The sequence below is a fragment of the Babylonia areolata genome, chromosome 6 (assembly GCF_041734735.1).
Source record: "Babylonia areolata isolate BAREFJ2019XMU chromosome 6, ASM4173473v1, whole genome shotgun sequence".
In the NCBI taxonomy this organism is placed as follows: Eukaryota; Metazoa; Mollusca; class Gastropoda; order Neogastropoda; family Buccinidae; genus Babylonia; species Babylonia areolata.
The window spans coordinates 26,009,680-26,021,962 of NC_134881.1; the positions used below are offsets into that span (position 1 = coordinate 26,009,680).

The window sequence follows — 12,283 nt, forward strand, 5'->3', positions numbered from 1 at the left end:
CCGGGCAGAGGAATCTGTCCTCGTCCTCATGGGCCAGTATAGAGGAGAGCGGTTTGATGAAAAGAATGGGAGAGGGTGTACTGGGAGTTTGATTTTTGGCAAGAAATTCAGGGAGGAATCTAAGTGAGATAGATAGGTAGTGGAGGAAGTGGAGGCTGTGGGTTGGTGTTGTTTAGAGGGCCCAAAGTAGAGGGCCCAGAGTGTCCGCGAATTGATTGCAATCGCGCCTTAATTCTAGCCCGATCGCCCAAACAAGCCACATAATTATGCGACCTGGTTGAAGACATAATTAGACAAACAACAAGGACGCCAAAGAATCGATAGACAGATAGAAAATACGAAAAAACTTAGCCATATTCAGTGCACAGGAACAGGTGTCGAGATGGCTGCCGGAAAAAGAGGGCGCTAGCCAGCGGGACAAAGGGGAGGTTACCTACTTCTGGGAGGTTATCGGCCGTAGTTGCTTTCATTTTCTCCGCATAGGCGGATAGTAGTTTGCACAGGACAGGAATGTCAGACCCCTGCCGGAGTCTGCACTAGTTCGGGTCACGTGTAATTAAACAGTAGTTGCACACCCCACGAACAAAGAAGAACAACAACAATATCACCCCTGCTGTGTGAGTTCGCACTGAAAGCCCGCACCTCCAAGATGAGTGGTCTCTGTCCAGCCATCATGGGGCCCTGCTGACTGTCAACCTCTGCGATGAGCAGCCGCCGGATGGCCCGCACATCGTAGTACGACACGCCCTCTGTGTCGCTGACCTCATGGCTGCTCAGCACGCCCTCCATGACCTTCGGGTTGAAGAACTGGAGCTGCAGCTCAGGGGGGAACTGGTAGGAGAAGCTGACAGTGTCCAGCAGGGACAGCAGCTTGCTCCTCATCTGTTTGCCTGAAACAAAACCGCTCACAGGTATTTATACAACATGCAGATTACTGAATTGTTAACCTTGAAACTAGCAAGTAATGCACATGGTCCACAAAATGATACACGCAAAAAAAAAAAAAACCCTCAAAAAAACACACCAACAACCCCCCCCCACCTCCACCCCCTGGAACATATAAAATACTGCCATGAAGAAAATTGCACAATGAAATGGCTCAGCCATTTTAATGGATAAAAGAATGGAAAATTAAGTAACAGCATCCAAACTTTTCATCTCAAAATCTACCCACACACAAACAATGAAAGGATGTATTCAGCAGCTGTAAAATTAAGTAACAGCATCCAGACTTTTCATCTCAAAATCTGCCCTCTCACAAATGATTAAAGGATATGTTCAGCAGCTGAAACTTTTCATCTCAAAATCTACCCACACTCCATGGATCAAAGGATGTATTCAGCAGCTGATAAATTAAGTAACAGCATCCAGACTTTTCATTTCAACATCTACCCACACACGATACCACTATGGTTCAGGTAAGACTCACCTGCAAAAGCAGAGGTGGCGATGAGCCGTGACTGATCAGTGTCCCAGCCAGGTGTGTCTCCTTCTTCCAGGCCCACAGGACGTAAAACTGCAACAAGAACACCACTGCACCATCAATTCTGAGACAACTGAACAAGCCATTCAGTGTGATAGACACAGATGCCTACCCCAACATCTTACTGTCTGGAATGGATGGTATAAGAATCTGAAACAAACTCAAATTTCTGAAGAATTTTCAGGAACACACATTATTCTTTATTAGATTCAGTCTCAGAGTGACGACGACAATCATCATGACCACGTCTGACGAAGAATTCACACCTGCACAAACTTTATTTTCCCTTTCTGGCCTTGTAAACATCTTGAAGGTCTGGCAGCGTCAATTTTGTTGGTTTGTTTTTTATCACCACAAGGTTCCCTCTCCATCTCCTTTATCAGTCTCACACATCTGCGTGTGACAGTTAGCCATCTTTTTAGCTGAGCGCCCTTTTAACTTGAGCTCTTCCCAAACGTTGTGTGCATACTGTTCAAGTAATAACTTCCCATCCGTCGTAAGATTTGTCCACCCTTGTAGAAAGATACTCGTCAGCCCCCCAACCCCCTCCAATCCCCTTTCCGTCCTTTCCCCCCTGCAATATGTGCTTTGCTGCTGCAAAATGCAGAAAAGTCATCATTTTATATGTTTTTTCTGTAACACATACAGCTGTTCTGGAACAACAGGCATTTGTGTCAAGAACACTGCATCCAGTATAGTCAATATTGCCATCATTCCTCAGTCATAAACTTAATACAATTTTTTTTTTTTTTGCACAATCCTGAACACTGACCCAAAACACTGGACCAGGAACACAGAAAGACAAAGAACTGAATGATGAACTGTAAGAAAATAGCCACAGACCTGTATACACTGCAGTAATAATGCAGGTTTTTTGTGTTTTTTTTAGTGCAAGATTTCACTGAGACAGAAAACACAAGACACTGAATATGGTAATCAATCAAGCAACAAATTAATGCACAACAAGTTATTGTACAATCTGTTCTATTGCAAACAAAAGCCACAGCTCTCACGTAACAGATGCAGAACAGGATGCATATCTGAATAAGCTCCCATCAGATAGATACCTGACAAATGGGGAGGGGGTGATGAAGGTGGGTGAAAAGCATGTGTCGGAGAGAGAGAGAGGGACAGACAGACAGACAAACAATTCTCCACCATCCGGCACCCAGCTCTTTCAAGTGTGACCTTAAAAAACCCTTCTCTTTCCAGATCAGCTCCTTCACTCCCTCCCTTTTTTTCATCCATAGTTTCTTTAGCCTTCTATCTGCTTGTGTTTATGTTTTCTCTTTTCACCCCTATAATTGAGAGTTATGCATGAATGTGAAAGTTGGGTATGAATTTGCTGTGATTTGTTTCTGCATAAGAGTAAGCGCTATAAAAATACATTTGTTACCGTTATCATTATACTTATTTATCATTATTATTTTAACTATCATTAATATCATCATCCTCACCCTGGGTCTGTTCATCATCATCGTCATCCCCCAGCAGCAGACGGATCAGTCTCTGGCAGTGTGAACGCTGTCGGTTAAGGGAGGTCAGCCTCAGCTCAATCGCCACCGTCTTCAACAACCATGACTGATGAGGAGCCACTGACACACCTGGGACACAGGAAACATGAGCACTCTGGAATCTGCAGCAAGTACATGAGCACTCTGCTATCTGCAGCAAGTACATGAGCACTCTGGCATCTGCAGCAAGTACACTAGCACTCTGGTATGGCAAGTACATGAGCACTCTGGTGTCTGCAGTAAGTACTGCACTTCTCAGCCAACAAGGCACTGCAGCACATAATGTGAATCTCCTTGTTTAAAAAAAGACAACAAACTATTTAGGGCAAAGATAAAATGCATATGGTATTTTTGTTGTTGATATTTCATATGTGTTCCATTTGTAAAGGCCTTGTGCTTATTTTCAAGATTGAGTGCAAATGCTCATAATAATAATAATAATAATAATAGGGTGCACCTGATGAATACACTGTTGTTTTAACTCAATCACTGCTAGGCAATCTGCAGCAAGTGTTCCTTTGTACACTGGGTGTTTGTTTAGGCTTTTAAACTAATTAAAGCATGGTTTAACAAGAGAGGCAAGGCCTTCAAGACTCACTTGTGATACACTTAAGAAAAAAAATCTAATCGTTAAAATGTGTTCTGTATTTGTTATTATAAAGCTTCGGATTAAAAGAAAAAAAGAAAAAAAAAGTCCTAACGGCAGATTGGAACTCCTCATGTTCGAAAATATAACATTTAAACATGCTTTTATTTTAAAGGGCGATAAATCAACTGCGGTATTAGCACATATTATTCTGGTGTATCTTGGGCACTCAAAATCTTTAAGGGCAATTAAAAATTCTTTTTAAGTCCACGGTAAAGGAGACGTGGCTATCGCTGCAATCACACTGCAACATTTAGCCGTTTTCTCTGGATCTAGAATAAGAATAAGATAGATGAACAAGTTTAGTTACACCCGGTTGACACGGTCGATTCAATTTCTCTTTTATGTTCATTTTAGTTTTATAGTTTTAAAGTTTATATGAAAATTGAGTATTTTGTTAAACTAATAACATGTAAAGCCAAGTACAAGTACTTCTAAACGTCGTAGGAAGTGAAAAGGACTTCATTTTGATAAAAGTCAAGACTGGAAATTTTTACGTTTCATCAATTCAAGGGTATTAACTGTCATGGTTTATTATTTTTAACTGTGAATTCCGACTGATTCTGTGGATATTTTTATGGCAGTTTGGGGCATAATCCAGTAAGTTATGAGGCGTTCACAAATCTTTCTCTGAATAAATATTTAATGGTCTCCTTCTCCAACTTTCCATCACATGTTATCATGTATTGTCGATTGAATATAGGATTGAACGGGCAGGTCAACAACTTGAAACAAAATGGCGTCGTTCGCGTTCACGAAGAATATGAGCACACGCTTTGAATATGTATAAATATGTGTACGCAATTGATTTTTGCCCATGACCTTCAGGGCTCAGCCAATAGATCTGTAAAGTCCACTCGCCGTATAGATTTTTAGTATTTTCCGAAAAAGACCACTTGGGCGAATGAACATAGTGAAAGCCCTGTACAGTGAGAGTAAAACACACAAGCTTTTTATGTGTTGAGTATAATTTCAAAATGTAATGTTTAAGATGAGAAAGATCAGTAAGACAGTTTAAAGCAAATTAAGTCCCCTAGCATTAATTACAGATTAATTTCCCTTTTTTACTATCTGCACCAAAGACATGCAAAATAAATATAACTTCCATGCTTAGCAAAAGAAGTTCCTGTTTGAACAAAAAATGATAAAAATGACTGCTCTTGTCGTTGTGTCAGAATATCAGATCAAAGTGCCAAGTTTAGAGAATAAAAAATATATAAACAGTAAATTCAGTTTCCATATAATTTGGCTTCTTTTAAAAAAATTTTTGTGCCTATCCCAGAGGTGCAATATTGTTTTAAACAAGATGACTGGAAAGAACTGAATTTTTCCTATTTTTATGCCATATTTGGTGTCAACTGACAAAGTATTTACAGAGAAAATGGCAATGTTAAAGTTTACCACGGACACACTGACACACACACACACACACATACATACACACACGCAGACAACCGAACACCGGGTTAAAACAGACTCACTTTGTTTACACAAGTGAGTCAAAAGCAAAACACAGTGCCATGAATTGGACATGTGACTGCTGAGACACTGAATACGCAGTCACACGATTTTATAGCTCCAACCTCTGTAATACTTTCTTTGCAGCATAAGGTTAAAAAAAAAAAGAAATATATATATATATATATATATATATATATACACACACACACACATATTTTTCAATTTTGAGAATGGTAGAACATGTATATTAGTGAAGTCTACACTGTCTATGAAAAAGGACCCTTTTCCACACACACACACTAAACCACTTTGAAGTATAAATGATTAATGAACGAGAACATCTACAAACTACAACTGATCTTACACCAGATACAGATACAGAATACTTTATTATCTCAACATGAGAAACTCAAGCGTGGTGTACGCTACATAAACAATGCACGGCGTGAACACACAAAAGGCATAAAATGCTCAAATGCTAAATACTGCCAGAGGGGTGGGGTGTGGCCTGGCATGCTTCATTCTCACATACACAGACACACACTCGCCACACACACACACACCCAGCAACACCAAACACATACACTCAGAATTTAAACGAACAGCACACACAACACACACAAAGGCAAACAACGGGTATGAACAAAACAAAACAAAAAAACTGCAAAAACTCACGGTAGTCGGACTGCTCAAAGGGCAGGTGCCGCAGCTGCTGGAAGAGGAAGTCGTAGGTGGTGCGCAGGTAGCGGAGGGTGGGCGCGGCCGTGTCGCGCAGGGCACACAGCGTGTACACCAGCTGGTAGGCCAGCTCCGCCAGGCAGGGGGTCAGGTGCAGGCACTGGGGACCCGAACCCGTGTCCACCCCCTGCTGCAGCACCTTCAGCACTGCATGCAGGCAGGTGCGTGGCTGGCCCATAACACCTGTAAAACCAACCGTCCAGGTGTTGTTGTTTTTTTTTATTTGGTTTTTTTTTATATATACCGTTTCAGGTGTTGCTGTATTGTGGTGTGTGCGCGTTGTTTTTGTGTTGTGTTGCTCTTTGTATGCAAAGCAATGCAATAAAATCCAATACAGCACAATATAATACAACATATCACAATACAACACAATACAGTACAACACAACACCGCACAACATAAAACAGAATACAGTACATCATACAGAACAATACAACCCAATAGAATACAACAGAATACAGAGCAACACACAGCATAATCACACAACACAGTGCAATACAACACAACCCAGTACAGTACAAAACAATACAGTACAACCCAACCCAATACAGTATAATACAACATATCACAACACATTACAACCCAACCCAATCCAACCCAGTATAGTACAATACAGTACAACCCAACCAAACCCACTACAGCACAACACAACACACCAAACCCAACCCAACACAGTATAAAACTATCAATGCAGTACAATCCAACCCAACACACTGTAACACACCACAACACAACCCAGCCCAGCCCTACCCGGGTCCTGCAGGTTGGTCTTGGTGATGGCCTTCTGCAGCTGGAAGCCCAGCAGCCAGTGAGCCAGGTTGGGGGCCGGGGCCTGCAGGCACTGCAACAGCAGCTTCACGATGTGCTGCCTTGTGGAGTTCTGCACCCGCCCCACACTCCACGCGTCTGGAAACACACACAAGGCAACCACATGCTTGTTCTGTATTGTCCGTGTATTCTGTGCATCTTTGAAATCATACCATTGAGGCAACCGTGTATTTGTTCTGTATTGTCTGTGTATTCTGTGCATCTTTGAAATCATACCACTGAGGCAACCATGTATTTGTTCTGTATTGTCTGTGTATTCTGTGCATCTTTGAAATCATACCATCGAGGCAACTTTATATTTGTTTTGTACTGTCCATGCATTCTGTGCATCTTTGAAACCATACCAGTGAAGCAACCATGTGTTTGCTCTGTATTGTCCATACATTCTGTGCATCTCTGAAATCATACCAATGAGGCAACCACGTGTTTGTTCTGTATCATCCGTATATTCTGTGGATCTGTTCTGTATCGTCCACATATTCTGTGGATCTGTTCTGCATTGTCTGTATATCCATTCTGTGCATCTTTGTCTGGAATCATAACCATCGAGGCAACCATGTGTGTGTGTGTTCTGTACTGTCCCTGTATTCTGTGCATCTTTGTCTGGAATCATAAGTACTGAGGCAACCATGTGTTTGTTCTGTATTGTCCGTATATTCTGTGCATCTTTGTCTAGAAACATACGAACGAGGCAACCATGTGTTTGTTCTGTACTGTCTGCATATTCTGTGCATCTTATTCAGGATTAAAATGCTATGCCAGTCTTGAATAAAAAGCTAATTTGTGTTTGCACATTTCTTCTGTCATTGCTGCTGTGTGCACATGTCAAATGATCAGTTTAAGGACAAGCCCTGCGCTTCCTTTTTTTGAGGAAGTGTCTGGGTTTGTTCCAATGTACCTTTTATTTACCTTGTGTGCTAAATCAGTAGCAGAAGTAGCATTGACTTGAATTGGTGTACCTTGTGAATGGAGAGAGTTACCACTCTTTATCATTTGATCAGTTGTTCTCCTGGCCTCATTGTTTATTCTTTGTATTGTATTACTCTTTTTTGTCACAACAGATTTCTCTGTGTGAAATTCGGGCTGCTCTCCCCAGGGAGAGCCATTGCTAAACTGAGAGTGCCACCCAATACATATGTTCTGTTTGCATTATTAAAAAAATAAATAAATAAAGGGAAAAAAAGTTTCAGTTTTCAAAGCATTCTCCACTTTCAAACACGCCTCCTTGTCATCAAAGAATATTCTTGCATATTACAGGTAAAGCACTATATGCACCATTCCTGTCTTCCAATCAGTGTGCAGAACACAGAGAAGGAACGTACCTTCAGGATACATAATGTCTTGGCTGGGCTCTTCTGCCTCCTCAGGACACTCACATTCCAGGCATTCCACAAAACCATGCAGCAGCTCTTGACTTGTTTTCTGTCAGTTCCACAACACAAAAAGAGAACATGAAGACAGGTTAAAGGTCCCATAGCCTTTTACAACACAATACAAAGTGCTCTGGTACGCGTGTGTAAGTGTGTAGGCATGTTAGTAAGTCCGAACAGAATTCTATGTTAGAAAATAAGAAATATCTTAATGCTTATGCAATTTTGTTTTTAGTGCAGTTGATATTTAATGTCAGAGTGTGTGTGTCTGTGTGTGAGTGTGTGTGTGTGTGTGTATGTCTGTAAGGGAGGGACATCTATATACATATAGGTGTGTGTGTGTGTGTGTGTGTGTGTGTGTGTGTTCTATGAAATGCATTTTGTTTTAATTTAAGCCTTATTTACTTCATAGCTTTTCTAATCTGATTCATCTCTTAAGCGTGCTTTTTCATTCATATGAACACACTGGATGTTTTTCATTGTCAGACAGTGGTTGATGTGTTTTTAAAGGCATGTTTATAGTCAACTGGATGATGTAAGGCGCTTTGAGCAGCATAAGTGCTGGATATTGCGCCATAGAAAAAGGAAATTTTCTTCCTAAAATTACGTTTAAGTAATATACTTACCGTGACCCACTAATGCAGACTCCTGCAGGGGTCTGACATTCCTGTCCTGTGCAAACTACTATCCGCCTATGTGGAGAAAATGGAAGTAGCTACGGCCGATAACCTCCCGGAAGTAGGTAACTTCCCCTCTGCCCCCCTGACTAGTGCCCTCTTTTGACAGCAGCCATCTCGACTCCTGTTCCTGTGCTCTGCATACGGCTAAGACTATGTATTATTATTATTATTATTATTATTATTTTACGGAGGCCAATGGAGGCATTGAATGCATATCCACCAAGTCACAAACCTGGAATTCACTGCCTTTTTCAGTCCATCACTCTCATACTTTAAAACAAATCTAAAAACATTCCTTTTCAAGCAATCTGTTAAGGCACTCCATTTCTGTATTCTGTTGATCAAATCTAAAAACATTCCTTTTCAAGCAATCTGTTAAGGCACTCCATTTCTGTATTCTGTTGATCAAATCTAAAAACATTCCTTTTCAAGCAATCTGTTAAGGCACTCCATTTCTGTATTCTGCAGATCAAATCTAAAAACATTCCTTTTCAAGCAATCTGTTAAGGTACTCCATTTCTGTATTCTGTAGATCAAATCTAAAAACATGCAGTCCCTACTTAATTACAGCACTCCATCATTCCACATCTGTATTCTACAGATCTTCATTCAGGGTGTGTGTGTGTGTGCATGTGTGCGTCTGTGTGTTCTTGCGTGCTTTGCGTCTGACTGACGTGTTTTTATAAAACACTTTGAGAGGTCTGAAAGCATAATATAAATATACTATCATCATTAATACTTACCAAGTCAGAGCTTTGAAAGCACAATATAACATACGATTATCACTAATACTTACCAAGTCAGCAGTGAAGAGATTGATCAGGTCTGACTGTATTGGAGCCAGCTGGCAAACAACATTGAGAATTTTCACTGCTGCCAGAGCGTGGTGTGGCAGGGAGCTGTTGAATATCACAAACCTGGAACCAAAGAAAAAGGCTTGACCACATGGGTAACTTCTTCATTTATGGGCTGTGACTCCCACATTCACTTGTATAAACTAGTGGGCTTTTACTTGTACAACTGGTTTTTTTTCCCCCCGCCATGTAAGCATTCATACTCCATTTTCAGGGATAGATAACAAATGCTGATATGTCATTCACATTTTCATTGTTTCTCACCAACCCAACAGAAATACCCACACCAGATACGATGAGAAATGCTCACATCTGATACAATTTCAATACCTAAATTGAAAGAGGAGAGGAAAATAAAAGTTGAAAATCAATTCTTCAGTTGACAAAGAATTTTTGTTCTGGCGTTATAAGTTCCAGTAACCAGAATCCACATATAATTATAAAGAAGATAAACATACAAGGTCAACATGCACACCACAGTATAAATTAAGCATTATCTGTTGCAATGTGTTCCTTTTATTACTGTTTACAAAGACAATGAGCAAAAAACGAAGGAAAGTACATTTAAAGTCTTTATGGGCAGCCTATTGCGAACACCGAATTTCCTTTGTATCTAAACATTTCTTTCATTTTCACAAGGCCCTCGCACAAGTTGATCAAGCATAGGACAAATGCTTGCAACAATTTCTTCCCTCAAAATACCCCCCAACCCCCCCACCCAAAACGAAAACAAAGCAAAGAAAGGTAAGTATCTGTTGTCAATAGAGTAAACTGGGAATCAAATCTGTTGTTGGATCTACTGTCAGAGCCTTTGCTTTCTCCCTGACTGTACTTTTGATACCAAAATCACAAGTCAATGCCCTTCCTCTTCATGCTTTCTCACTGTGCAACATCAACTTTTTCAACACCATGGAATAGATTTTGCATATATCTACCTGTCCTAAGGACAAACAATTTGGGAAGGCAGAATCAGTTAGGTACTGGACATCTGATCCAGTGTTCACAAGGGAGAGGCAGTGTTTCGGCATGCTGTGTCCTTGGGAAAGGCACTTTACTCTGATTCTCCCTCACCTCACCCTGGTGTGAATGGGTACCCGACTGAATGAGAAAGGTTAAAACTGCCGTTGAAGAGAGAGAAAGGACTGGACTTTGCCTTCCTGTGCCAAGGCCTAGGACACAGCGGAAACGAGTTCAATGCCCTGATAGCCATAAAAAAACAACTATGGGACCTTTAACTTTTTTTTACCATAAGACAACTAAAAATCACCTGGGAATTTCTAGGGGAGAGAGAGGGGGAGAAAAAAAAAGAGAGACAGACAGACAGTGAGAGACAAAGGTGGAGAGAGAAACTAAGAGAGAGAAAGAGAGAGACACACATACACACAAACACAGACACAGCGACTCACTTGGACACGGTGACCAGGTAGTCAGGGCGCCGGGTCTTGGGGTTGATGCTGAGCAGCAGCCTCTCCATGGATGTTATCATGAGGGAGGAGGAGGCCTGGCGGATCAGGTTCTCCACGTCCTCCTGCTTCTCCGCCCCCATCACCAGCATCTGCAGGCACAGCAGGGTGGCTCTCTCCAGGCCTGTCTGGTCCCCAGTGCCGGTGTACGTCTCAAACTGGGCGATGCCTTCATCCAGGATCTGCATCACCTGTTGGTGGTGAAAGCACACAAGCAGAACTGTGTCATCCATCTGATAAGATCACTTGATTAAAGTGGAAAGACATAAAATTGAACACACACACACACACAAACAAAAAAAAAAACCCACTTCATCTCTCACACAACACAATGAAAGGAAAACAGATTGTTTTGAAAGAACAGAGGGGCATCATACACACAAACACACCCGATCTCCCACAACAAAAGGAAACCAGGCTATTTTGAACAGAGAGGAATCACTCATACACACCTCCTCTCTCACACAATGAAAGAAAAACACACACAAACACCCCCTGTCTCAACACCACACAATGAAAGGAAAATGGACCATTTTGAGCAGAGGGGGAACATCTCATACACACAGAGACACACCTATGTCTCACCATGCAATGAAAGGACACAGACCATTTTGAACATAGGGAATCACCCACCCACACCACACAAAGAAAGGAAACCAGAAGAGCAGGGAATCACACATAACACTCACACCCTCTATCTCACCCCACACACACCGAAAGGAAACAGACCATTTTGAAGAGCAGAAAATCACACACACACACACACTCACAAAATAGAACCACAGACCATTTTGAAGAGTGGAGAGTCATTGAGCATGTGGACCAGGAGGCTGAAGCCCGGGGCCTTGCTGGCAGGGACAGCCGACCCGTTGGGCAGTTCCAGGATCTCCTCCCTGAAGTCATCCTCCGTCACCTCATGCTCCCTCAGCAGTTTGTACAGCGTCTCCAACACGCCCGTCACCACCTCCCACTGCAACCATATCCACCCACACATCAACCACATTGTGCAGCAGTGGCCTGGCGGGGTACTGCACCCCAACAAGGAAGCTGAGTGTCTATGGGTTCGGGTGTCAACAAAGAGATCAGAATTTGTGTATGTTTGTTTGTGATTGTGTGTGTGTGTGTGTGCATCTGTGTGCATATGTGTGTGTGTGTATCTGTGTTCAATCATTATCAGGAATGTGTGTGTGTGTGTGCTCGCATGTGTGCATGCGTGCACACCTTTCTATGTGCTGCCACAATAAAA

The 12,283-nt window shown here is 41.7% G+C and overlaps 1 protein-coding gene across 1 annotated transcript in view; it reads right to left on the bottom strand.

The window, feature by feature from the left end:
* LOC143282882 (nuclear pore complex protein Nup205-like) overlaps nt 1–12,283 on the bottom strand; it is a 54,009-nt gene that overhangs the window by 22,778 nt on the left and 18,948 nt on the right. Inside the window, exons 16-24 of the mRNA XM_076588756.1 lie at nt 11,825–12,007; nt 10,981–11,228; nt 9,517–9,637; nt 7,993–8,092; nt 6,593–6,748; nt 5,780–6,025; nt 2,941–3,087; nt 1,430–1,516; nt 643–890 (exon numbers count right to left, since the gene is read on the bottom strand). Coding sequence (XP_076444871.1) covers nt 643–890; nt 1,430–1,516; nt 2,941–3,087; nt 5,780–6,025; nt 6,593–6,748; nt 7,993–8,092; nt 9,517–9,637; nt 10,981–11,228; nt 11,825–12,007 — 1,536 coding nt within the window. The remainder of the gene's footprint in view (nt 1–642; nt 891–1,429; nt 1,517–2,940; nt 3,088–5,779; nt 6,026–6,592; nt 6,749–7,992; nt 8,093–9,516; nt 9,638–10,980; nt 11,229–11,824; nt 12,008–12,283) is intronic.